At 36.1% G+C, this 27,918-nt stretch overlaps 2 protein-coding genes and 1 long non-coding RNA gene across 12 annotated transcripts; 2 read left to right on the top strand and 1 right to left on the bottom strand.

Moving 5' to 3' along the window:
• Positions 1–1,324: 1,324 nt before the first annotated feature.
• On the top strand, positions 1,325–15,254 carry LOC130989751 (truncated transcription factor CAULIFLOWER A-like). Of its 4 annotated transcripts, none has more exons than XM_057913841.1 (8): positions 1,329–1,729; positions 6,630–6,690; positions 6,800–6,864; positions 8,865–8,964; positions 9,398–9,439; positions 12,200–12,241; positions 12,668–12,768; positions 14,989–15,207. In XM_057913841.1, exons 1-8 carry the CDS (start codon positions 1,545–1,547, stop codon positions 15,071–15,073), a joined length of 681 nt encoding a protein of 226 aa, XP_057769824.1. In that variant the 5' UTR covers positions 1,329–1,544; the 3' UTR covers positions 15,074–15,207. The 4 variants fall into 4 exon arrangements, with proteins under 4 accessions (XP_057769826.1, XP_057769827.1, XP_057769824.1 ...); XM_057913842.1 differs by having other exon boundaries at positions 1,332–1,729; positions 6,630–6,687; positions 14,989–15,205; XM_057913843.1 differs by lacking the exon at positions 12,668–12,768 and having other exon boundaries at positions 1,325–1,729; positions 14,989–15,254.
• LOC130989752 (uncharacterized) lies at positions 3,181–6,479 on the bottom strand. 6 transcript variants are annotated; one of them, XR_009090735.1, is made up of 5 exons: positions 5,580–6,479; positions 4,878–5,156; positions 3,720–4,095; positions 3,571–3,644; positions 3,181–3,486 (listed from the first exon to the last, which is right to left on the bottom strand). It is a non-coding gene; the product is annotated as an uncharacterized LOC130989752 (long non-coding RNA). The 6 variants fall into 6 exon arrangements; XR_009090736.1 differs by having other exon boundaries at positions 4,878–5,143; XR_009090737.1 differs by having other exon boundaries at positions 5,795–6,479.
• A 5,668-nt stretch (positions 15,255–20,922) lies between the features above and the next one.
• On the top strand, positions 20,923–23,204 carry LOC130989750 (uncharacterized). Of its 2 annotated transcripts, XM_057913839.1 has the most exons (3): positions 20,923–21,859; positions 21,989–22,380; positions 22,476–23,204. In XM_057913839.1, the coding sequence occupies exons 1-3, from the start codon at positions 21,526–21,528 to the stop codon at positions 22,926–22,928; spliced, it is 1,179 nt and encodes a 392-aa protein (XP_057769822.1). In that variant the 5' UTR covers positions 20,923–21,525; the 3' UTR covers positions 22,929–23,204. The 2 variants fall into 2 exon arrangements, with proteins under 2 accessions (XP_057769822.1, XP_057769821.1); XM_057913838.1 differs by having other exon boundaries at positions 20,923–22,380.
• The last annotated feature ends 4,714 nt before the right edge of the window (positions 23,205–27,918 follow it).

Raw genomic sequence — 27,918 nt, 5'->3', positions numbered from 1 at the left:
GATAAGAGTACTAATTCCTAATAAATAAACTTGCGACCTCACCCATAAAAAGAAAATAAAAATAAAATGAGAGAACATTAATTAGACTGTCAAGAAAATTATTCCAAAGATAAATGAGTTAGAAGTTCATACCTAATTTTGATTTTTCACGCTAAATTATATTAGTATGCCCTCCTGTACGATGCACGAGTTAGAACATACTCTCTTTATCCTATAAGAAAGTATTATTTTTTTTTATTTTCGTACATTCCATACGAAAGTACACGACCTCGTGCATGCATTATCTACCACACATTGTCACTTTTTCAAGGGTCTGATTCCCCACTCAACATATTGTCTATCAAACATTTCTTAAAACCCAAGTGAGATATTCTATTACAAGACGGAGAGAGTATTTTATAATTAAAAAAAAAATTTAATTATGTAAAAAATATTAAAATGTCACCATTTGTGTTAGGTTAAATATTAAATTTAACGAGTATAGCACAAAGTAATAATTATATTATAAATAAAAAAACTACTATAATGATAACGCTGTTTGTAATAATTATAAATTGAAATTACATTAAATGAAAACTAATAATACTACTTAATTCTTTAAATCAAGAGAAGAAAAAGGAAGAAGAGAAGAAATGAAGAACAAAATGCTGATCACGAAAAACCGAAAATGAAGAAAAGGAAAAAAATCAATGAGCCCCAAAATTAATAAAATAAGTTAAATATCATTTTTAAAAATTAATTCCAACTATGGCGGTAAACACATCAAGTTATTCGGAGCTTGATTCGAAAAAAAACTCGTTTAAAGAAGTTTGATAAATAAACAAATCAAACATGAGCTTGGTAGCATTAGACTCGTTAGCTAGTAAACAAGTTCGTTAAGTGATTCGATTAAGTTCGTGAGCCTCAAAGTATTCAGTAAATAAAGTTCGAAATTTGATTCGATACTAGACAAATTAAACTTAAGCACACTATTATTCGATTCGATTACACCCCTAATTCCAACTTCCAACTTTCACATATCGTCACTAAATAGAGATGTCAATCGAGCCAATCCCTCGAAATTCATCAAGTGAGTAAAAATTGAATTATAGTAACTTTAAACCCAATTTCTATACCTAACATTTGTGAGGAAGAGCAAAGTAAAAAAGGGTAGGTCCCACTTGGTACTAGACACTGCTCCAACCCACTCTCCACTCGACAACGCACCCTCCCCCCCTCCATCATCACTCTCCCACTTCTGCTATTCACATCTTCCCCTTCACCCTATTAATATACGCATAAATGCATATTGTGTTTATTTATTTTTGTCTCATAACAATAACACCAAATCCATACCAGAGAGAGAGAGAGAGAGAGAGAGAGGATATGGTTGCTTTATGAGACATGAACTTTACCAAAGTGGAAAGCATCAGTCAATTTATATATGTCAGGATCAAAACCCCACCCCTCTCTCTCTCTCTCGTCTCCCCCTTTAAATGCGAATGCGATGCAAGCTAGCTTAATATTAGCTTCGTGAAGAATTTAGGGTTTGCAGAGGGGAAAAAATGGGTCGAGGTAGGGTTGAGCTGAAGCGGATTGAAAACAAGATTAGCCGCCAAGTCACCTTCTCCAAGAGAAGATCAGGCCTCTGGAAAAAGGCCAATGAGATCTCAGTTCTCTGCGATGCCCACGTTGCTTTGATTGTCTTCTCCACCAAAGGAAAACTCTTCGAGTTCTCCTCTCATTCAAGGTATATATATATATATATGCTGTTTTTCTTCATCAATCTTCTTCTTCTTTTTTTGATAAATAAATAAAGAAATTTTAAAGATTGTGAATGAGTGACTCTACTGTTACATATAGAGACGTGCATAATGTATTTCATCTTGTTTTGTTTTTTGGTGGTTTTGTAATGACCAAGTCAGTGAATAGTAGTTTATGTGCAGGAAATCTGAATAATTGAAAAAAACTTCTGCAATGAATAGTAGTATAATTTATGTCAGTCTTGATGTGGTAAATATTATAGGGCCATTTTTAGTTGTTTTTTTTTGGCTTCCATTTGTCATTTCAAATGAGAAGAGAGATAGATAACAAATCTATTTATCTAAATTCCTTTGATGTTTCTGACACCTATTGGCAGCGCTGCGTAGTGTGTTAGTTAATTTAAAGATTAGTTAAAAAAAAACACTTAATTAGTAGTATATATATGCATAGACAGAGGTAGTGGAGGACAAACTGTGACGTCTACTTGTTTCGTTGGATTTTGATTAATGTATATATTATATCTATATATGTTCCCTAGTTTTAGTTTAATAAAATTAATATAAGAAAATTAATTTTTAAATTCAAACCTTGCGGAAAATTATACTAGTATAAGATATTGCGTTAATTAGGCGCAATGTAACACAAACCTTTATTGGAAAATCGAAGAGCAACGCATGATTTATAGTAAGATATATAACAATATTTTACTCTCATTTAAGGATAATATATACAGCTAGGAAGAGAGTACATATAATTTTACTTAACTCTCTTACTACATACTTATATATACAATTAAAAGTATTAAGCATGCACTTATCAACTCAAAATAAAATAAAAATGCATGCACTCACTTTAATTTCTAGGTCTATGCATCATAGATTCATAGATACATTCATTCATATATTTATCTAAATAACTCCGACTAGCTCATAATTAAATTCAATTTTATTTTTTATGTTTTAACACTTCCCCTTAAACTCGAATCCTTCCAACTTAAAACTTAATTGAAGTCTCACACACTTCCCTTAAACCTGGAGAAGTAGCTCTTTACAAGAATTCAGCACATAGACAACAGATATTTAGTGTTGTTTATGTGGGAAACGTCTGTTGTTGAGGCATGTGTTGTCTATTCAGGGGTGCTCATAGACAACAGATATTATATGTTGTCTATTTAAACACAAACAACATACGAAAGGTAATAGACAACATATATTATCTGTTGTCTATAATGATATAGACAATAGAGTGAGTAGTTATAGACGACAGTGAATATATGTTGTCTATATTATGATAGACAACAATAAATATTTGTTGTCTATTCTATGACAAGATTTAAAATAATTTTTTATAATATATTTAGATGCATATGTTTTGTAATACTAATATATATGACAAAATTAAAATATTTAAACATCAAATAACCAAACAATACTAAAATACCATTAATGAAAACTCGATTAATATCATAAAAGTCAAACATCTCTTTTAGTATTTCACAAAAGACATTACATCCAGAATTGTATTGTCTCTAACTACGCCTTCATCATTTATCTACTAAAAAAACTTCTAATATAATCTCCAACCTTCAACATTCACCACCAATCATCCAACAAATTCAACCATCCAACAAACATTTCTCATTCCTTTGCTAATCATTTCATCCATCACATTGAAAATCCTTGCACCTCGAACGGAGATGTTTGTCTTCTAAAATAGAATTAATAGGTGAGCAGCATAAACAACCTAAATCAAATACAAAATTTGGTTAAGATTTCTATCTCTAAACATAATGTTAAAAAAAAAACTAACAAATGACCAAACACTTACCGTTTCCAATATATCTTACATAAATGATGGGCCATCATAGTAATCAATATAAACCTTGTGGCAATTGTAGAAATCTATAAGAATAAGAAATCAGATTATCATCCAATAAAATAAAGATCAAATATCAGTTGAAAGGGACATGTATATACCCAGATTAGAGCTTATAGTAATAATATTCTTTTTTCCGAAGTAGTGTTAAAGAGAGTCTACTTGCAGATACACCATCCAACTATCAGCTTCGTCTCCAGATCCCTCAACGTAAGAGTACGCTGGTTCACTCCGATCAGGCAAACTATAACAACAAAGGATATAGCTAGTTATTTAGTCAATATCCACATACATATATGCATACTTCAAAGCAAAAATATATTAGTAGTATATAAGAGGTAATATTGAACCTGCTCCTTTAGGGATGGCGCTGTTTAGAATATTATCAGGGACTTGAGCATTCATCAATCATCACAACAAGGGAAAAAATAAAAAAAACTCAGCCAACCGGCTATGGTGATGATGCCTTTCGCTATTCTGTAAATATACAAATTATAAAAAACATTATTGGTATTAAGTAAAGTGTTGAAACAGTCACAACAACAGCAAAAGTTAAGACAACTAAATTTTTGAAACAGCCAGATACATAGTGATTCAACTTATCCCTGAACTAATTCTTAAACATATACATAAATATACATTCATTAAATCAGAATACAATACACATAAAAACAGTGGAAAGAAGAAACACGTTGCTAGGGCAGGCTTGGAGTAAACCACAAAGAAACATAACCATCAAAGTTTCCTAGACTAAACAACAACTTTATAGCTTTAAACAATTCAAACAAAGTGACATACTTTGAATTCAGAAATTAGAAAGAAAGAAAAATATAAATTATGTAACTTTTGAAGAGAAAATAGAGGCTTGGGTAAAAAGAGGAGTGTGTGAGGAAGCTTGGAACCAGCTATACTTAATGGTGAGGTGGAATGCTAAGAATCAGTCCCCTTTATAGGGAGGGAAGGCAACAGAATCATTTATCATGAACAAATAAACTCATGACATGACAGCATATGCTGCAAACTCCACTACATCACAAATTTCCCCTCGAAGCTAAATGACTATCCTAAATTTAGTCCAAACTACTTTAAAAAACTCAGTAATAAACCCAAATTCTGCAAAATCCACCAAAACAAATTGAATCACAAGAGAAAATTTGCCAAACATCCCCATCCTCCATTTGAACAATGCAATTAAAAAGATTAGCAGATATTGAGAGGCTAAATTCATGAATTGGGATAGTGTAACCTAATGAACTAACCTTCTTCATCCTAGTCCTAACTTCGGACTTCTTGGCTTTGTTCCGCCTCTTCTCCGCTTGACAAGCCTTCTTCGCTGCTGAATCCACCTTCTTCATCCCAACTTCGCACACAATCAAGCGTTATATACAGCTCAATTGCACCAAGGGTTTGCTGCAGTGATGGTCCAGTTGAAAGGCGTTGGATGTCGATGGAGCTGGCGCTGCATTTAGGTGAGGAAGACGGTGGCGGAGGGAGCGACGGCGATGAGTTCCCGCCGAGCAGCCGTCTACCAATCAGGACTACACTAGTCAAGAACAGAAAGAGAATCACCCTACCACATAGAAGCATCTAAAGTTCCACCAAAACAAGAAGCCAGTTGCAGGACAGTACCATATAGAGTGTGCCATGCATAGCGATAAAGAGGTGAATTCACAAAATCTAAAATTTATAAAATACAACATTATGAGATGAGATGAAACAAATAGAATGCAAATGCTTATTTCATACCAAATCAATAGACTAAATAACCAAAAATAACACACACCAATGAATTAATAAAATCCAGTGAATTAATAAAATAAACATTGGAAATACATAAATAGATTAATCACGTAGAAGCAGCAGCATATAACCAAACATCATGCAAGTCAATCTAATTAAATAAGAAGAAAATTTTCCCTGAATAGAAAAAAAATCAAATAAAATAAAGAATAAACACTCACAGCTGAGTGAATTGCAGCAGACACTGAGGATGAAGGGGGTTATGGTCCTTCTTATTAGAACAGACCAAAGAGGAATTCAATTAATCAATGTAAATCAGATCAAAATTTATATCGCACCAAACTAGAAATAAACCTGAAATCAATAGAGCAGTTATCCAAAATTAGACAAATGTGAAAATAAAATAAAATGCCCTAGTCATTTTTCTTAATCAAACCTGGAGGTGGGGGAGAATAAGGAACGGAGGCGAGGTGATGGCCGCAGCAAGGCGGTCGCGAGTTCGCTGAGCTTTAGTGCTCCGACGTCGCGACAAGCATAGCAAGGGCGGCACCTCGTCGAGCAAAGCAAGGGCAGCGCCGGAGAGACAAGCAAGGGTGAAGCCGTGGATAACAGCAGGGTGGCGCCGCCACGAAAAGAGGATGGGCGGCGGCACAATGGCCAGTCGAAAGGTAGACGATGGTGACCAGATGCAGTAGGCCAGAGAGCAGAGAAAGGGCGGAAATGGTTAAGGGACGGTGAGATGGATGGGTGAGGGATTTTTGTTGTAGTGATTTTTTAATTAAATTAGATAATTGTTTTTTGAATTAAACTAGACAAGTGTTTCCAAGATATGTTGTTTAATGAATTCATAGACAACACGTATGCTGGCTTATTGTCTATAGACGTTAAATAAAGACAATACTCGATAAGATATGTTGTCTACTGTATCAATAAACAACAAAGCTTAAATTATGTTGTCTAAGAGTAGTTATAGACAACAGGTTTCAGAATTGGTTGTCTATAACCTTATTTTTTATGGCTATAGACAACTAATTTAGACATAGCTGTTGTCTAAATAATAATTGACAACATATTCATTAAAATATATTGTCTATTCTGTGTTGTCTATGTGCCTGATTCTTGTAGTGAGATTCCTACTAACTCTTGATTTATATATAGGTGCATTCATTCATAATTAATTGATCTGTATAGATTATAAATTTAATATTTTGTTGTACTATATATGCTCATTAATAATTAATTCTTGTTTAATTTGATATTTGATATGATAGCATGGGAAGACTTCTTAAACGATACGAGCATCACAGTGGCGAGCCTAGTGAAGCCAAGGTTGCTAGTATATATATATATATATATATATATATATATATATATATAGATGTGAATTTCATGAATGTGAAATTAATTACTTTACCATATATTGTTGTGGGTTATAATGTAGGAAGACTTGTTCCACGAATATCCAAAACTTGTCGATCGTCTTCAACTTCTCGAGAGAAATATGAGGTACCACATTATTGATATCTATGGAATCAAAGATTTTCCTTTTACTTCTTGCCAAGCAAAAATGCATTTTAAACATAAAACTTTTTCTTTGAGTGAAATATCATTTGAAAATCTAAAACAATTTTAAAAAGAAAAGAAAAAGTGTCAAATATATAATTTTGCATTATTAGTTATATTCTGAATTATAAAAAATGTCATTTCAAATACGAAATTATTGATTTTGTATCAAATATGCCCTATTTGAAATTATTGATTTTGTATCAAATATGCCCTTTGTCAGTTTTTGGCTCCCGAAAATTGATATGGCTTGCTAGATGCCACGATGTATTACTAAATTAAAAAATTCACGTTATAAAATGAACGTGGTTTAATTTTTTGGAGCCGAAAAATGGAGGGCACAATTTATATAGAATCGATAATTTATGATTTTAAAATAATATTTTCGGTAGTTTGTGATATAATTGATATTGCGAAAATAATTTGAGTATTTTCTTTTAACAAAAGGAGAAGTTTTGTTTCATGTTATGTGTATGAAACTTTTCGTTACTTTGAGGAATTAGGATGATTTGGTGTATAGATTTTTTGTGTGGTTGTTCCTTCTTAATTCTTACAGTTTTATGTTGCAGATTTTAACATAATTATTTCTTAAATATTTGAAATATATTATGTATAATTAATATTCGGTAAATTACCTATAACTAGCTTACTAAGAGTGGTCATATATTAACATAAGAGCTAGTATGAAAGTTGCACTACAATAAAATGTTCAAGCACTGATAATTTTTTTGACAACTAATTAATTAATGACACTTTATAATTAAATGTCACTAAATAAAATTGGGGAGAAATAGCAAATAACCCCTTATCATACAACCCCCTAACACGTTTACCTTCCTATCTTTTGATTTTTGGTTGTTAGCCCCTCAACATATCATAAAGAGTGTAAAATGCCCCTGCTCTTAACGGACATTTAACACCGTTAAGTATTTATTATTTTTTTAATTTCTTACTAATATTTCTTATTATAAGCATATAAATTTTTTTTTGAATTTAAATTTAAATGTTTGTAATATTTTTTTAAATAAAATCATTTTTGAATACACACACTTTCATTGCGTTCTTAATTAATACAAGGTTATCTTTGTCTATCGAATTATTTCTACTTCCATATATTATGTATGCTTTTGGGTTTTTAATTAATACAAGGTTATCTTTGTTATGTTTTATTTTTATATACTATATATTAATTGGTATGATTTATTTTTTTTGTTTATAATATATATGTATATTAAATCTCATCTAACTTTAATTGTTACAAGAACGCAGTGAAAGTGTGTGTGTATTAAAAAAATAATTTTATTTTAAAAAATATTACAAACATTTAAATTTAAATTCAAAAAAAATTATATGCTTATAGTAAAAAATAAAAAAAATTGAAAAATACTTAATGGTGTTAGGTGTCCGTTAAGAGCAGGGGGCATTTTGCACTCTTTATGACATGTTGAGGGGCTAACAGCCCAAAATCAAAATATAGCTAAAGATATTAGGGGGTTGTATGATAGGGGGCTATTTGCTACTTTTTCCATAAAATTGTGACATGTTGTAGTTGATGTAGTTGAATACCTATTATTCATGTCACAAAAATAAAGTTATACCGCTAAATTTTGTGATATTTATAGGCGTAACTCTTTTTGTGACATGTAAAAGTGTAATTATTTTTATGACATGTGAATGTGTAGCTATTTTTTATGACAATATATTTTATAGTTAAAATAACTTAATAATATTTGTGTGAATTTTTGTGAGTGATAGAGAGATAACAAAAATATTTGTGGTACCTATATGTAACAGCGGTGAAATTAATGGTGGTCTCAATTAATTAAGAAACACAATAATATGATATACGTATATATATATAGCTTCATCTGTAATATATGAGAGTGCAATTTTTTTTAATTATATATATGAGAAATTAAAGCAATTAATGTTTATCCATGTAGGAATTACGCGGGAGAGGATCTGGATCCACTGAGCTTGAGAGATCTCCACAGTGTTGAAAATCAACTCGGAAATGCTTTGAAGCGAATTCGAACAAAAAAGGTTAATTAAAACGCATATTTTCTTGGATTTTTTAGGTTTCCTGTTTAAATTAATTAGAATATATATATATATATATACATATATACTTGTATATATATATATATATAGAGTTGGGCTATAATAAAAACACATCTTTTTGTAAAAACTAAAAACGGCTGAATTCTATGTAGAACACGTATGAATTGGCTGTGTAACTGTATGAATTGCGAAATGTATGAATTCTATGTAGAACACGTATGAATTTCGCAATTCATACAGTTACACAGCTAATTCATACGTGTTCTACATAGAATTCATACATTTTAGCCGTTTTTAGTTTTTACAAAAAGATGTGTTTTTATTATAGTCCACCCCTATATATATATATATATATATATATATATATATATATATATATCAGAAAATGAATTGATCGTTGTTATTTTTCTCTCAGAACCAACTCATGCATGAGGCGATTTCCCAGCATCAGAAAAAGGTTATTCTTTCAATTAGTATTTGTTTTATATTTTCTGTGAGTAATCATCTGATCGCCTAATAAATTATTCTTCAAAAATAAAAGAACGAAATATATAATATATATAATAAACATTAATAGCATTTTAGCTCCAGATATGTCTCCTTTTATCACATATTTGATCATGTATCCTACTTGCATCCCACTTCGTGTCGTGTCCTACTTCTAATGTTTTATAGGTTTTAATCATCTTTTTTTTCGATTTTACTTTATTATGTATTGGAGTTATATTAAGAAAATTATATATCTAGGTTTCACTAATCTAATTAGGATGTATAATCAGGGGTGGATCCAAGATTTATCATTAGGAGGGCTGAATTTGTTGAACTATGGCATCTGAAAATATTTGCACGGGAGTTCGGGGACGGGAGCCACCGAAGCAAATTTTTATAAGCATTCCATACAGTTAATTTTCATGCATTTTTTTTAATTGTCGCTCACTATTAATAGTTCGTAATTTTACTTTAACTTGAGGATTGACTCAAATCCCACATTAAAAGTTAACTACGAAAGAAAACAAGATAAAAATAACACAAAATTAACAACTTGATGTAAAATGTTAAGCAATTGACATGACTACTACAATTATTAAAACAATGTATTATTATTTTTTTAGTATTTCTTATTTACGCACACACATATATAATAAAATGTTAAAATAATTATAAAAAAACTCAAAAATTTGGAGGGGTTTCAGCCCCCGTGAATCCACCTCTATGTATAATTATTTATTTTTATTTTTATTTTTATTTTTAAATTAACTATTAGTGTCAATTTGATTCAACGTTGTGGTATATAATTTTTTACATTTTTTAATTTTTGATGATAAATATTAAAATTTAAACTAATTCAAAATTAGGGTATAATTATTTTTTGCATGTATTCTCCAACTTTTGAATTAATAAATTAGGGTTAATTAATCTAAAATTAAGGTATATAATTTTTGTACATTTTAATTTTTAGTAATAAATAAATATTAATTATGATTCATTATATACTTTATCTGTCCCATAAAACATGCATAATATAGGACGGCATAGGTTTTAAGAAATCATGTAAAGTGTAGTGTGAGTGGAGAAATGGTCTCACATTGATTCTGATGTTTAGCGGGATAATTATACAATAAATAAGCTATGCATGTTTTTATGGAACGAATGAAAAAGAAACCTTATGCATATTTTTATGGGACAGATGGAGTATATTTTTTATTTTTGAGGAATAAATAGTTATAAAACAATAGAACACGTTGATAAACTGTGGGACATAGGATTCCATTTGGTGAGATTACATGAGATCATCTATTCCACTTTTGGTGTCTCACATTCAATTTTTTATAACTCTAAGTTATTTTTTCTTCAATTTTAATTTATTAGCTTGTAGTGTAATTTTAAGATAATAAACTAGAGTTCACTAATTAAATTAGGATTTATAATTATTTTTTAAATTTTATTTTGTAATTTTAATTAATAATTAATTTTAAGGATTAATTATTTTAGGTGTGTCCCTTTTCATCTATAAAATGGATTTCACACCATTTGTTTCCTATAATTTAAAGGCTTTAAATATAAGGTAATGATTAAAAGGCTACTGCAAATTCCTAGACTCTGTCCAGGTCTTTATAAGATTTATTATATACTCTTATTTACTCAACCTTCAAAGTTAGGGTTTGTTTGAATTAAAACTAGTGGGAAATATATTGATTTTTAATGGATTCATATGGGCATAAATTAAATTGAATAGATATTTACATTAACTCAAGAGGACACTACTTGTTTTTTTCTTTTGTAATAGTACATCATGTATATTTTATTCAATCGACTTGAAAATTAAGTAAAACTTTCAAATTGGAAAATTATTATTAAAATCATAAAATAACATATTCTTACACTCCACATTTTAAATATGATACTAGTTTTTTTTTTTGAATTTTTTAAAAATATGATACTCCATCAGCACGACCTCATAAAAAGTACTCAAATTTGCTATTTTGGTCCATCCTTATAATATATATCAAATCTATTTTTGGCATGTTTTTCACTCACAATAAAGTGGGATCCTTACTTTATTAAAACTCGTGGCATTTACAAATGGTTACTTTTTATAAAGATGGAGGGAGTACTAGTTAATGTAGTCAAAATACTTTGTTTTTCTTGTGTCTCTCTATGTTTATACCCTTAACTTTCATTGATCTGTAGGTGTGAGGTAATTACAAGGCATAATCACATATTCTGTAATTTGTTAATGCCGTTTAAATACACGAACTTTAGAGTTTATTTTAATTTTTTTCTGACAAATTTTGAAAGTTATTGAAAAAATACATAAACTTACATTAATGCAAATTTCCCATAATTCAAATTTCATTCAATATTAAATTTAACATGACATTAATACGTCTCTAATCAAAACAACGTCGTTTTGATTTCTTTTTCGTAACTGCGAGAAAAGGCTTGAATTTATGTAGTTTTTGAATTACTACATAGGGCTACTCAGATTGAACGCAGCAGCAACTATGGAGAAATCCTAGGTTTTCTAGAAAATTAAATAAATTTTTGGTTTTTCTTTAAAGTTCCGATTATCATGATTTTCTAGAAATCCTTTATTTTTTATATGTAATAGTCGATTTTTCTGGAGAAAGCTTCTGCATTAACATGAGATCTGTTAGTATTGAAGCAGAAATATAATTGACACGTTTTCTTTATGAACTTGCGACATTTATGACAGGAGAAGTCACTGCTGCATCAGAATCTTACGTTAAAAAAGGAGGTGATATTCTTTTGCAACTTACTTCGACATCTTGTTACAGTATGATGCAATTTATTGGATGAGTTACGTTGTTTCAATATAAATTAATTTCATTATTTTATATCTATTTATTATAAAATAAAAAATATTATAACAGATCATAATTAATATTTATCCCTAAAAATTGAAATTTAAGAAAATTATATACCCTAGCTTTGGATTATTTAACTTTATTAATTTCAAATTGGAAAATAAATATAAAAAATGATTGTAACTCCTAAATGGATTAGTGAACTCTAATTAATAATCTTAACAGTTATACTGAAAATATAATAAATTATTAAAAACTATATATATATATATATATATATATATATATAATTTAATTGATCTGATTAATTAGTTGATGACTATGAGATAGTATTATATAAATTAACCTGAAAACAGATGAAGGAGAGGCAGCAAGCAGGAGATAGCAGAGAGCAAGAACAACAAGCTCAAAATATATCCTCCTCCAAACTTCCCTATCTGCGTAACCTAACTATGGTGTACGTATCTATTTCTAACTTTTCCAATTAATTATTTGTTGGATTTTTAGTTTTAGTGAGATTCTTAGTACTGATACAAATATAATAGGAGTAGTTATTTGAGATATAGTTAGCACTTTTATATTATAATTAGGCTTAATTGCATATAAATTACTGAACATTCAACAAATTCTCATTTTGCACACGTATTTTAAAATCTTTGTTAAAATTACGTAACTATTAATTTTTTTTTCTCATTTTGCATATCCGTCCATTTTTTATCGTGGTGACATGGATAAATAATTAAATATACTTGCTTGGCATGAATATGCTTGCTTGGCATAAATATGCCCGTGTGGAAAAATAGACTTTACGCCGTATTGTATAGTTGATGGAAATGATGTTGTTTCATGCCCAACGTTTGGTCAGAAAATGGATAAATATGCAAAATGAGAAAAAAAAAATACTAATTTTAATAAAAAATTTAAAATTTATGTGCAAAATGAGAATTTGTTGAAAGTTTAATAATTTATTTGCAATTAACCCAATTAATTACTAGTCACATACTTGAAGGTGATGACTTTTTAAAATATCAAAGAGGGTGTTTGGCAACTCAAGAATAAATTGGCTCTCGATTATTCGAGATTGAATTAGTTCACAAATAATTTGTTATACGGGGGCGAGGAGACAAAGACTCATAAGAGAAGACTATAATCTTATGTTGCATTGTCCCAAGATTAAATACCATGTCAAATCTACACATTAATCAATCAACATATCATGAGACTAAGTTCTATCTAATCCATCAAAGCGAAAATCTAAGGATGCGTTTTCTTTGGTTGTAAATTTATCATGGGAAAAGGAAGGATAAACAAAATTTCACCATTTAAATTCTTCCTTTCTTTTTCCACATTTCCTACTTGACCCTTACTCATTCATCATTTACACTACAAAGGAGGGATAATATTATTCCTCTAAAAATGGTGTGATAATATTATCCCTCATTTGTAGTGTAAATGAGGAATGAGTAAGGGTTAAATAAGAAATGTGGGAAAAGAAATGAAGGATTTAAAGGGTGAAATTTTGTTTATCCTTCATTTTCCCACGATAAATTTACAACCAAAGAGAACACACCCTTAATTGATACTCCCTCCGTCCCAATAAAAGTGGCCACATTTCCTTTTTGGGTGTCCCATTAAAAGTGGCTACTTTCTAAAAATGGCAAAAGTTTACTTTAATTAAGTCAACAATTACTCACTAATTTGGTCAACAATTGTAGGTCACTTTCTAAAAATGTCAAAATTACTCACTAATTTGGTCAACAATTGTAGGCCACTTTCTAAAAATTACTCACTAATTTTGGTGGGTCACACTCAATTAAAACATAACAATCCCCTTCTTAATCTCCGTGCCCCAATAAAAGTGGCCACTTTTATTGGGACGGAGGGAGTAAAAAATTGCCTAATATCTTAATCATGTCTCCTGGCGGATATTATCGTGTTCCACAAAACTTAATCTTCCATTAATTAATTATATTACTTGTGTAATAATTTTTCCATAAAATGCACATGCATGATGCATTGGTAGAGTCAGTTGGGGCAGGGTAAGTTCAAGAATGCCCTAGCTAGTTATTTCCCTTTTTTTAACCACTGTTTATTTTTATTTTTTTCCAAAAAGTTTGATTTTAATACCCTTGTAGTCGATGTTTTTTTTTTTAGCTTCCTTCATGCCATATTAATTTCTACGTCCACCCCTGTGCGTAAATTATTTTTGTAGCTTTGCATGATTTTTTTTTATGTAGATATAGGTATAGCTAGAGTTAACATCTTACTTACATCAGAGTATTATTTTAGGGATAACTGCATATAAATACATCAATTTTGGCCAATATCTATTTTTGACGTGTACTTAAAAAAGTTTAATAAAATAAATGAACATTATTAGTGGTTATATAATTTTGACTGCGATTTCATTTTCCCCAAGTTAAAGAATGACATGGCGTCTATATGGCTAACCGAAAATACATGGCATGGTGTCTATGTGGCTCATCGGAGTCAAAATTGAACAACTAATAAAGTACGTATATTTTATTGATATTTTCTAAGTACGCATTAAAAATGATTTTTTGCCAAATTAAGTTGGTGTGTTTACATGCAATTAACTCATTAATTAATTATTTTACGATAAAAGATAAATTGATATTTTTATATAGCTAGCTAACCCTTAACATTGAATTTTCAGCGGTGGTTCCGATGGAGCTGCAGAAGACGGCGGTTCAGACTGCCGTATTCCGGCATGGCTCGTCGATCATGTGCCAAGACGATGACGTTTTGGAGTAGGCAGCCGAATATATATTGTAGGTAGTAGCTAGTATCCACTTTCAATAAAACATATCATGAGATATTTGCTATCGCATGCATGTAGATGATGTAGATTTCCAAATTATATATATATTGTTATTTGGGATGGTGTCGAAAATGTTGGAAGAAAAACGATGGAACAATAACACTAAACTAATCAACAATTAACAAAAGACCAATTCTTCTGTATAACTTGTTGTATCATATGCAAAGAAAGTATATATATATATATATACAGGGCCGCTCCAATGAGACCCCCTAATTTTAGTGAAATCTAGGGCTCGATTTGGTGCGTTTATTTTATCAATTATATTGTTATTCATCAGTATATATGTCTTAATAACTGAGTAATTTCCAACTGAGCATCTAGTTAGTTGGTTTGACATATGCATTAAAAATATCATTTGTAATGATAAAAAATATCATTTATTAAATATCATTTTCTTTTATTAAAAGTGTCATTTGAAATACTATCACTTATTTTTATAAAAAATATCATTTGCATATATTAAAAACATCATTTTCTGTTATTAAAAGTATCATTTATAATATATTATTTTTATATAAAATATCATTTGGGAAAGTATGAATTACATACATTAAAAGTTTGACTGTTTGAGCAAAATTGGATCAAATATTTAGTGAAATGTTATTAAAGTTGAGATTCCACTTCAAATTCAAACACAATTTATGAATCATCAATTTGTTTCAGCTGCAGATCAGATTTTCTGGATCAATCATAAATCAAAAACATTAAACAAACATCTTTCAATTTGACAAGCCATTAACAAACACATAAGTTCCAAAACCATGGTTAATCAAAGGAGTAGAAGAGCAACGAACAATAGAAAATTATATTCAAAACCAGAACTCCATAAACAAATTAAACCAATCGATAAAAGAAAGTCACTAAATGCTCTCGGAATGGCTTTAAGAATATCTCAAGCCCCTTTATTATTTATACTCCCTCCGTCCTCAAAATAAGTTTCTCTTTGAGGACGGCACGAGTTTTAAGGAAATGGTAAAGTGTATTGATGGAGAAAAATATATTATAGTATTAAGAGTGGTGAAAAGGTGAAAAAAGTATTATAATTATTATTGGGAGTGGTGAAAAAGTGAAAATTAAGAATAAATAAAGTATTATTAGTGGTGGGGTAGTTGTCCAAAAATAGAAAGAAAGAAAGAGGAACTTATTTGGGGGACGTCCCAAAATGGAAAAAAAGAGGAACTTATTTCAGGGACGGATGGAGTATTATTTAAATTATTTTTGCTTGATTATTATCCCATTAAAATGGTAGAATTGAATAAATCCTACTCTTAATGATAAAAATACTTAATCATGCATCTTAACAATGATGCAAAGTAACGCCCCTTAAAGTAATACGCAATATTGTTTTCTCAAAATTATATATGTTGACAAATAGAGAATTTACTGAAAATCGACCTCACCCCAACCTCACTGGCTTATCTAATTTGATTTAGTGTGTATTTCTTATTTCATACTCAATCCGTCCCATAAGAGTGTGTATGATTATTGATGACACGAATTTTAACAAAATATTAGGTGAGTGTATTAAGAGTGGAGAAAAGAGTCCATTTTATTGTAAAGTATGGGTAAAAAATAAGGAGATGGTGGGGTAGTGTCCAAAAATAACAAATGTACACTCTTGTGGTAGGTCTCAAAATGGAAAAAACTGCACACTTTTATAAAACAGATGAAATATGTTTGATTGTCAGTCTAACTAGTTGTGTCCCAACGCTATGCGCGGAATTGCATACTGTCGTTATTTTATTTGATGTAAATCTAGAAATAACTTAACTCTTTTTGTTTGTATTGTGTATTATTTGTATTTATACACATATGTACATTTTTTTATAATTTAATTTTGTAAAAATTAAAGTTTTTTTTATCATTAGTACAATCAATAAGTTGGTGTATTTTTTTTTTACATTTTTTAAAATTTATGTTTCAAAGTTTATGTATTTCAATAACCCAAAAATTTTAAGTTTTCATTTTGGCGGGAAAGTTTACATGCATAACTTTTCTTTAGTACTTCCTTTGTCCACGATCTCGTTTCCACTTTGTGGACGGCACGAGTTTTAAGAAAATAGTGAATAGTAATTGATAGTAGTGAGTATTATTATCAGTGGAGCTTGGGTCCCACCATAAATGTGTGGAGAAAAATAAAATATTATGTGGACCCTACTACTATAAATAGAAGTGATATTGTAGACGGACCAAAATAGTAAAAGTGAAAACGATATTGGGAACGGAAGGAGTATAATATATAGACGTGGTCTATTTATAGAAATACATGTGTCTTTTTGCGAAGATGTGATTATTTTCCCTTTTTTGGGGGGTATGGTTTGGAGAAATTGGAAAGGGGATTGAACAAAACTAGTGTCTTGCACAATCTTCTTGTTGGTGGAGAGGGGATTGAATTCGGGAGGAAATCTGCACGAATTTGGGAGAGAGAAGAGGGCAGTGGGGGAAGGGGGAAAGAGAAGGAAAAGGAGGAGAAGAGGTGCGGCTAGGGTTTGAACATAAAAATAGGAATTTTATATATATATATATATATATATATAGGGAGAGGTTCAAATAAGAACCACTAAATAAAATTAGAACAGAGAACCATTTTAAACCATTCGATCATCAAGATCTACGGTGGATGCATCATCTTGGTGGATGAATGCAGATCCTGGGTTCGAATCCTGAAGGGAGCAAAAAATTTATTATTTTCGGATGCATTAAATTTAATAGCGAATGCATTAATTTATATAGTAGATGCATTGATTTTAATGGTTCTTATGTTCTCACGATAAGTGTGGTTCTCACAATAACCGCACCATATATATATATATATATATATATATATATATATATATATATATATATATATATAGGGTGCGGTTATTGTTGGGGATAGATCCAACAATCACTTGAATAGGACGTCGGGCACGTCCGAGTCGGCGGGCACTAGCAACCTGAAACCACAAATACGTTAGAGCCCTTCAAGGAGCACCGGTGGGGGTGTCGATGGAAGGGCCTCCGACGCTCAAGTCAGTCGAACAATTCGGATTAATTGATAAGAAAAACGAATATAATGCGTAAAGATGATTAAGTAATAGAGTAAAGATGAGATAATGAATCTCGACGGTCGGACTGGTCTGTCTGGTTGGTCTGCCTGACTGATCAGAGCAAGCCCCAATCCAGAAAGTGAGAGCGTGGATGCGTAGAGATCGAGCAAGCGAAGAGAGTTGAGAGCGTGAGTAAGTGGAATAGCTGAGAATACGAATGATTGCCTAGGTCGAGTGACCTAGTTAGTTTTCTTATATAGCGTGGTGTCTTGACGGCTAGGGTTTCTCCGGGACGTCCGTGAAACCCTAGTTGTTCCGATATTTTCGGGATTGTCTCCCTCCCTTGCCTTCTCCTTCAAGTCGCCGCCCTTTGTAGGGTTTGATGCAATTGGGCCTTAATAACTTGGCGTATGGGCCGAATTAATTGGAATTAGCTCGGATTTTGGGCTGGGCTGATTACTTGGACTTCGAATATTTATTTAAATGGGCTATACGAATTTTGCCCATTACAGTTTGTCCCCCACTCTCTAGTTTGATTTTATCAAATAGAGAGTATGATTTACTAAATATGATGAGTAGCAAACTAATCAAATTTTTCATGGAGGTATTGCTTATAATCTTTCAAGTGTAGGGCTCTCCGAGCTCATGAAATCGAGCTGATGTATTAATTTAGGGACGAGAAGTATCTTGTCGATTTTTCTTATTTCGATATATATTACTAGTGTAACTAAATGCGATTATGTATAGCAATTGAATTAAATGGCACGTAACTTGATCATTTTGGGCTACCAAAATTCGTGGGCCCAAGTTCAATGTATGGGGCGTGGCCCTTGAAATTAGTTGGGCTTTATTTGGCCCAAAATCCCATCTCCTTTAGGAGTTAGGGTTTCACAAAAGAGAAGGAAGGCTACTGCAGCCCTAAGGACGCCGCTTCAGCTGCGATTTCTGAAATGGAGCACCCCTGCGATGCGGCTGTCGGTGGTGGTTGCTTCGACGGCAGCCCTAGATCGGGCGGCAAGGACCGATAGATGGTCTAGCGGCGGTGGAGTGAGCGGCGGCAGGCTCTCTTGCCGCGGATCTCAGGCAGCTCTCGCGTGGCTAGACGAGATGAGAGAGAGAAGAGATGGCTTGAGGTGTAGTCGGCTAGACGAGATGAGAGAGAGAAGAGATGGCTTGAGGTGTAGTCGGCCTCCATGCATCTTCAGAGGCGGCGGCGATGACTGGAGAAGGAAGCGGATGCTCCTTAGTTTCCAGATCTGAGGGTGGCGCGGCGGTGTGATGCGGGAACCCTGGCGAACTCAGAGCCGACGTCGGTGGCGCAAGCGAGGCGGAGCTCGGCGTGGCTTTAACTGAACGAAAGTAATGCCCTTCGTCCGCCGAACTGAAGTGGTGGCGGATCTGGGTTGGTCGCGCCGTGGGGACACTGATCTGAGATGGTATCGCCGTTTCTTCAGTAGGGCGGCGACGCTTCTCAAGGTGGAGGGAGCGATGTCTTTCCAGATCTGAAGTGGCTGTTGTGGCGGTCTGAGGGGGAGACCACTGACATAGCCGGCGGAGCCGCGGTGGTTAGGCGAAAAGCAGAGATCGGCGTCGCCGGGGAGAAGAGTTCCATGGAGGAACGGCGGCGAGCGACATTCAGATTTTTTGATTTCCTTTCTTCTTCTTTTTTGTTTTTTTTATTTTATTTTATTTCCTCGATTTGGAGGGTTTGGAGATGAGTATTATGGTTTTGTTGGGTTAGTATGGTTGTCTATTTTGAAAGCTCTTGCTGTTGTGTGGAGGATGTCTGGCTGGTATGGTTGGTATGGCTGGGGACGTGTTGGAGAGTGTTGGGCTTCTCTACGGATGGTGACATGGAAACTAGGCTTCTGCCCCTTTTCAGGAGAAGGGTGGCAGCAGAGCTGATGGAGCTCAGTGCCGTTCTTGGCAGGCTGGCTGCGCAGTAGGTTCTTTATTCTTGTTGTCAGGAAAGCAAAATGTAGAGGAAGAGTGTAGGGTTTATTGTAATGTTGGGATGGCTGATATGACTAGATAGTAGACATTCAATGTAAAGCTACAAAACGTTTGAACTAATAATCTTGTTTGACTTGGTGGGCTTATGAGTATTTTGCAGAAAGTTTAGTTTGTCATACCTGCTTTTACTTTTGACTTTACTCTCCCTGTGAATGTTCACTGTATTTGCATATTAATACCACGCCATTCTCAAAATAAAAAAGGCAGACGAGTTCTTTGTGGATAGTTAACTTTGTCTCTGATTTCACATAAATTATTGGAGTGGAGCTTGGGAGTGTTTGGCATAGTGAGAGAATTTTGTGGGAGCTTTTGAAAAGGTTGGTTTATTCTCTCTATATTCTACCACGTTCTTTCTGAATATTCCAAGCATGCTTATTTATTTGCTTCGTTCTTTGATCGATTTGTCGTTTATGTAACTCTCATTTGATCCGTTGGCCCTCTAGTAGATAGTAATCTGATTGTTTCTTGGGAATATGCTTATTTTGTTCAAGTATGAATATATGTGTGATTGTCATGTTTGACAAGTTGGGTTGGTGCTATATGATAGCTCTCATTTTTGTTTACCAATGCCATTATATGTATCATGTTAGTAGTGTAGGATATGTTTAGTTAGTCGCGTATGATATCTCCATGTCTAATTTTTGTCTATTCTTGTTTGTGTCTATTGTAAACTTGGTTGGCGTCTTTGCTCTAGGTAGCTTGGTTGACATGTCTCGTAGTCGAGGAATTTCTATGGAGTCGTCGAGTAGAGTTGTCGATTTAGATAGTGATGACGTGCCTGTTGGGGTGCCTTGTAGTCGTGGGTCTCCGAGCATGGCTGACTGCTCTGGGGAACCTGACTACATGGCTGGTAACGGGGTGGATAGCGATGATATGATTGCTGGGGGTCGCCCTAACAACATCATACTTAAGAAGAATGAATCATCATTGGTGACGTTGACTAACTTGCGAGAGATCCGGGCATCATACGACATACCGGATTGGGTGAGCTTGCATTCTCCTTCAGGCCCTGAGCGAGCTGATTGGGTTTTGCCCGGGTGGACTTGCATGTATGTTCAGATGTTTAAAGATGGATGTCGTCTTCCACTTCCTAGATTGATTGTCGAGATGTGCGACTACCATAAGATTCCTCCTAGTCAGTTGATGCCGACTGTATGGCGTGTTTTGATGGCTTTGCAGGTGTTTGGGGAAATTAACAACATTGATATTACATTGGCTGAGGTGTTAGAAACTTATCATCTGGCATCTAATCCAGGTGATATCGGTCGGTATATGTTGAAGGTTAGGGGTAACAGGTCACCCTTGATCTTGGGTGCTGACACCTTGCATGCAAGGTGGAAAAAGAAGTATTTCTTTGTATCTTGTGAAGCTTTGGGTTTGGTTGATGGGTCTGAGATACCTTATGCTTGGAGTTCTGCTAGTGAGTGTTGAAGTGAACTATATTTGTATGTTTGTCTACCATCATTGCCCTAATAAGTATTTCTTTCATTGTTTTGCAGATCTGAAAAAATTTCCTTATCCTACTATCCGGTTGGGTGTCAAAGAGAGACGTAAGCAAATCTTGAGCTATCCCGAGGAGGCTCGTGACTGGCGGGTTATCTTGTCTGACGATAATTTGAGGCAAAGTTCGCTGTGGAGGGGCAGTTCCTTTACTTCAGAAGGTACGGTCTCCTTGTCGACTCGCCCTCTGCCTCGTATGGTCTTTTTGTCTACGTCTTTGGAAACTTTATACGGACGACAAGGCTCTCAGATCATACCTGAACTGACGGTAAAGGAACGAGCTTTTGCAGCACGTGTCATGTCGAAGTCTTATCAGTTTGAGATGAAGGGGCCCGATGCTGCGTTGGAGAAGATGCGTGCGGGAAGGAAGAAAAAGAAGGTGACCGAGGTCTCTAGTGATCTCGAGGTCAGCGAGACAGTCATTCCGGTCCGCTCTCCGCCTGTTATTCCGGTCTCTACTTCGCCGGTTCGAAAGGGCAAGGAAAGAAGGCGCGACGACGTTGATGATGCTGATTGGGCTGGTGACTCTATTCGTCTTACCTTTCCATTCGATGCTTCTGCATATGCGGATATCCGCCCGTTCCGCAAGGAGTTGGGCAAGTTACTTTGGCCGGAGGACCGCAATGCCTTGGTTGGATTGAAGTCTGGTGCCCCTGATGCCACTGTCGACCATATCTTTCTGGTGAGTAGGAGTTATACTAGTTTCAATCATTTTTTCTTTTGTTTCAAGTGTGGGTGACTAGTTGCTGATTCATGTTATCTCTATTGCTTATGTAGGGTTTGCAGGGCGTGCTTCATTTGTCGGAGAGGATCCGAGAGCTGGAGAAGAGTGTGAAGAAACTTCGAACTGAGCGGGTTGATTTGGACGACATATTGAAGGGTCGTGATGAGGAGATTGCACGTTTGAAGGTAGAGCTGCAAACTCAGCTTGATGTTGGGCGCCTAGCAGGTGATCGGGCGAAGACTTTGGAGGAGCAGCTTGAGGCCGTTAACTCTACGGTTTCATTTTTGACGGAGAAGCTTAAGCTTGTCGGTACTGAGGGGGAGGTCCAGGCTAGGGCCCAAATGGCTCAAGATTACTTGGACGGTCGGGCTGAGACTTGGAACACGGCCAAGATGTTTGAGGCTTATGCCGAGCTGATGGAGAGGAGAGCTGAGGAGGCTGCCGAGGTTGCGGATCTTGCTGCTTCGCTTGGAGGTTTGGGTACTGGTGGCCCCTCTGCTGATTGATGACTGTGCTTCATTATCTGCAAACTTGACTTGGTTTTGTAATAGACTTATAATATCTTAACTTTTAGAGCTTTCGGGCCTGTGTGCCTATGAGTCTACTCTATGTGGACGATTTTCCTTAGTATTCTCTCCTCTAGTATGAGCTTGTGCTAGTTTGATAGCCAAGCTTATAGTTAGTCTACTCTACTATGTAACTCGAAGTTTTCCGGCTTGGCCGGCCCCCTGGGATTTTACCCTTAATATTTAATCGAGTTGTGATCCATTTGGTTGTGCAAACTGTAACGCTCATTCCCCACTTTATCTAAGTGCACGTAGGGCTGGTTCAGTTGGTTGGGGTATGTGTTCAATTGTTGCTTAAGCTAAAAACTCTAAGTCGATGTGCAGTATGTATGGTAGGGATGACTGGTTGGTAGGGGTGGGGGGGCTGCGCTCCGTAGAGCTGCCTACATACCCTTTTAAGGGATCAAGCCCAAATGTAGTTCTGACCTGCATGGAAAGGTCAGTAATCGCGTAGTAAGTTGGGTGGGTCTCGTAAGACCTAAAAAAAAGTAAATGAGTGTAGAGTTAGACGTGATACTGCTTGAGATGGATGGCATTCCAGCTATTGTTGATGTCGCGTCCGTCTATCGTTTGTAACTTGTATGCTCCGTGTCCGACTACCTTAGTGATCAGGTAAGGACCTTCCCAATTTGGGGCGAGCTTGCCTGCTCCTGCTTCCTTGGTGTTCTGAAATACTTTCTGGAGTACCCAATCACCTGGTTGGAATGTTCGGGTACGAATGTGCTTGTTGTAGTGTTTGGCAACACTTTGTTGATATGAGGCAAGTCTGATGTTCGCCTTGTTTCTTTTCTCATCGAGTAGGTCTAACTCGTGGCACATAGCCTCTTGATTGTCGGTGTCTGTGGTGAGCTCGTACCTGGCGGTAGGCACTTCACTTTCGGTGGGTATGACTGCTTCCATTCCGTAGGCTAATGAGAAAGGAGTTTCTCCTGTCGAAGTTCTTGTGGTCGTTCGGTATGACCAGAGCACGCCGGGTAGTTCGTCTGCCCACTTTCCCTTAGCCTTTTCCAATCTCTTCTTGAGAGTGTTCATGATGGTCTTGTTGGAAGACTCTGCTTGTCCGTTTGCCTGTGGATACCTTGGGGTGGAGAAGCTCAGCTTGATATTCCAAAACTTACAAAAATCTTGGAATTCTGCACTAATGAATTGTGACCCGTTGTCTGTGACGATCTCCTTTGGCACCCCATATCGACAAATCAAGTTTTTCCAGATGAAGCTTTTGACCTCCTTATCTCGTATTTGGTGGAATGAGTCCGCCTCGATCCACTTGCTAAAATAATCTGTCATGGCTAGCATGTATACCTTCTGTCCAGGTGCTGTAGGTAGCTTACCTACGATATCCATCCCCCATTTCATAAAAGGCCATGGTGATGTGATGGAGGTCAGTGGTTCCGGGGGTAGGTGTGATACTTGAGCGAACCGTTGGCATTTATCGCATCTTTTGACGTAGTTGGCTGAGTCGGCTTTCATGGTAGGCCAATAATATCCGTTGGTTAATGCTCGGTGTGCTAAGCTTCTTCCACCTGAGTGGTTTCCACACTCCCCTTCATGCAACTCAGATAAGACGTATTTCGCCTCTGCAGGGTTAATGCATTTTAAGTATGGACCGGTAAAAGAGCGCTTGTACAACTTACCTTGAATAATGGAGAATCGGGCGGCCTGCGCCCTAAGTCGGCGGGCTTCATTCCTATCGTCGGGTAGCTTGTCATGCTCCAAGTACTCCATTATAGGGGTCATCCAAGTCTGTTCAGGTGATACTTCCACCACCTGGTCTTCCTTGTCTTTCCGAATGGCAGACCATTTGAGGCAGATGATCTGAATTGTCTTGGGCTCTGCGGCTTGGATAGACGACCCAAGATTGGCGAGGGCATCTGCGTGGCTGTTGTCTCCTCTCGGAACTTAAGCTATGGTGAACTCCTCAAAGCTGGACTGAAGTTCTTTGACTTTGCCCAGATAGGCGACCATCTTAGCATCCTTGGCTTGGTAAGCGCCTTGTATTTGGTTGACCACGAGCTGAGAGTCACTGAACACGCTAATTCGCTTAACTCCCATTTCCTTTGCTAGTCCGAGTCCGGCCAGCATGGCTTCGTACTCTGCTTCATTATTGGTGGCTTTGAACTCACAGCGGATGGACTGCTCCACCACGTCGCCTAGTGGGGAGATGAGGACAAGACCTAGTCCACTTCCTCGCATATTACTGGACCCGTCTACATATAGTCTCCACGCTCTGACTTGGTCGGGTTGCTCGGTCATGCAGCAGAGTTCCTTGTCGGCCTGCATGGTAAGGTTAGGAGTAAAATCAACTAAGAAATCTGCTAGTACCTGAGACTTAAGAGCCGTGCGTGGCTTGAATGTTATGTCATGCTCGCTCAACTCCACCGCCCATTTGGTCAGTCGTCCTGAGAGTTCTGGTTTGTGGAGAATGGCCTTGAGTGGATAGGTGGTTATGACTTGGATTGGATGGCACTGAAAATAAGGGCGTAGCTTTCTAGCTGCGTGTACCAATGCGAGAGCTAGTTTCTCCAACTGGCTATACCGTGTTTCTGCATCCAAAAGAGACTTGCTTACATAGTAAATTGGAGATTGCTTTCCATCATCCTCCCTGACCAACACCGCACTCACGGCTGTATCGGACACAGCCAAGTAGACCAGCAAGGTTTCATGATCCTTGGGTTTAGCTAGAAGAGGTGGGCTAGCTAAGTACTGCTTGAGTTCCTGTAGGGCGGATTCGCACTCCTCTGTCCACTCGAACGATTTGGCTTTTCGTAAGGTGTTGAAGAATGGGTTGCACCTTTCGGATGACTTTGATATAAAACGACTAAGTGCGGCTATCCTCCCAGTCAGCTTCTGGACGTCTTTCACACACGTCGGTGAAGAGATCTTCTGGATTGAATCAATTTGAGCGGGGTTGGCCTCTATCCCTCTTTGTGTCACCATGTAGCCTAGGAATTTTCCTGCAGTTACACCAAATGAACACTTAGTAGGGTTTAATTTCATATTGTAGTTCTTTAGGATGCTGAATGTTTGTCTGAGATGATCAATATGATCCTTCGCCTGGATGGACTTGACGAGCATGTCGTCGATGTAGACCTCCATCGTATTCCCAATCAATCTCCCGAACATCTTGTTGACTAGGCGTTGGTACGTTGCTCCAGCATTCTTTAATCCGAATGGCATATACTTGTAGCACCATAGCCCTATGTTGGTCATGAATGACGTCTTCTCCTCGTCGTCAGGGTGCATCCGTATTTGATGGTATCCAGAGTATGCATCCATGAAACTCAACAGCTCATGGCCAGCTGTCGCATCTACTAGCATGTCAATATGTGGTAAAGGGAACGAGTCCTTCGGGCACGCCTTGTTGAGGTCTGTGAAGTCGATACACATGCGCCACTTGCCATTCTTTTTCTTCACTACCACCACATTAGCTAGCCATTCGGGGTAATGTGCTTCTCGGACGAGTCCGTTCCGTAGAAGCTTTGTGACTTCTTCATTGATGATCTGGTTTCTTTCGGGAGCAAATTTTCTTCGTTTCTGTTTCCTTGGTGGATAATGTGGGTCTACCTGTAACCTGTGAACAATAATGCTCGGATCAATCCCTGTCATGTCCTCATGGGACCAAGCAAAACAGTCATAATGCTCAGTAAGGAATAAAATAAGCTTCTCTCTAAGTTTGGGATCGAGTTGTGCCCCTATCCGAATTTTATGATCTGGATAGTCTGTATTGATTTGGATTTCGTCTATCTCCACAGCTTCTTCTTCAGCAAAGCTGGCAGATCGCTTTCGATTGTCGGCCTTGTCGGGTTGGTTTGGTTGGTCATGCTGCACATGTTGCTCTAGCTGTGGTGACTGCTCCGTCTTGGTGTTGGGCGAACCCTCTTTCTGTAATTGCTATTGAGCATGTTTTGTCTTCATGGTAGTCTGGTAGCAGGCTCTGGAGTCCTTTTGTTCTCCCCTGATCTCCTTGACGCCCCACTTGGTCGGAAATTTCACCACTTGATGAAAGGTGGAAGGGACTGCTTCCATATCGTGGATCCATGGGCGACCGAGGATGACGTTGAATGCGGAAGGGGCATCGATCACCAGGAATCTAGTTGACAAATTGACCCCTTCGGCGTAGACGGGAAGGTCGATTTCCCCCACGGTTGTCTTGCTCTCACCGCTGAAGCCTATGAGGACAGCGGTCTTCCTAGTTATGTTTGACTCATTCAAACCCATCTCCCTGAAAGCATTAATAAACATGATATTGGCAGAGCTGCCGTTATCGATCAGTACTCGTTTCGTTAAACAATTTGCAATATAAATAGAAATAACTAGAGCATCATGATGAGGGTTAAGAAGCTTGTCTGATTCCGTAGTTTGAAAGCTGATTGTCTGGGTTGGCTGGTCTGTCATAACTTGACCAGTCATACTTTCTCTCGTTCTGCTAGACCTGGCTTGCCTGGTATGCCTCTTTGCAGCAGAGTGTGTAATCCCGCTAACCTCTGATCCGCCAGAAATGACATTGACAGTTCTCTCATGGTTTGGCGGGTTGGGTGGAGTGACTTCTCTGCGCTCGTCTCGTCTATCACTTCCATGCTTGAGGGTGTGTTGACCCTTGTCTGTTAGGAACTCAGTTAGGTGACCCTCTTTGAGTAAATGCGCCACTTCCAATCGTAATGCAATGCAATCCTCCGTTCGGTGTCCATGGTCGGCATGAAACTCGCACCACTTAGATCTATCTCTCTGGTCGGCTGGTGCCCTCATCTTTTCTGGCCATTTGACTTTGTTGCCTAGATTCTTGAGAGCAAGGACTGCCTCAGCCGGTGAGATGGACAAGTTGTACTCTGGTAACTTAGCCCTTTCACGTGGTCGCGTCTCGTAGGGTTGGTCATACTGTCTCCTCCGGTATTCTTGTCGTGGAGACGGGTAAGGCTCAGACCGCCTATCA

This window comes from Salvia miltiorrhiza, chromosome 6, assembly GCF_028751815.1.
Source record: "Salvia miltiorrhiza cultivar Shanhuang (shh) chromosome 6, IMPLAD_Smil_shh, whole genome shotgun sequence".
Classification (NCBI taxonomy): domain Eukaryota; kingdom Viridiplantae; phylum Streptophyta; class Magnoliopsida; order Lamiales; family Lamiaceae; genus Salvia; species Salvia miltiorrhiza.
This window is presented reverse-complemented; position numbering and strand designations above follow the sequence as displayed.

Bases quoted from the DNA above. Each gene is read 5' to 3' on its own strand.
- LOC130989751 (XM_057913841.1), top strand. From the start codon at position 1,545: ATGGGTCGAGGTAGGGTTGAGCTGAAGCGGATTGAAAACAAGATTAGC. The intron at 6,691-6,799 runs GCTAGTATATAT...GTTATAATGTAG, and splicing joins AGCCTAGTGAAGCCAAGGTT to GAAGACTTGTTCCACGAATA. The intron at 12,769-14,988 runs GTACGTATCTAT...TTGAATTTTCAG, and splicing joins CTGCGTAACCTAACTATGGT to CGGTGGTTCCGATGGAGCTG.
- LOC130989750 (XM_057913838.1), top strand. From the start codon at position 21,526: ATGCAAGGTGGAAAAAGAAGTATTTCTTTGTATCTTGTGAAGCTTTGG. The intron at 22,381-22,475 runs GTGAGTAGGAGT...TTGCTTATGTAG, and splicing joins CTGTCGACCATATCTTTCTG to GGTTTGCAGGGCGTGCTTCA.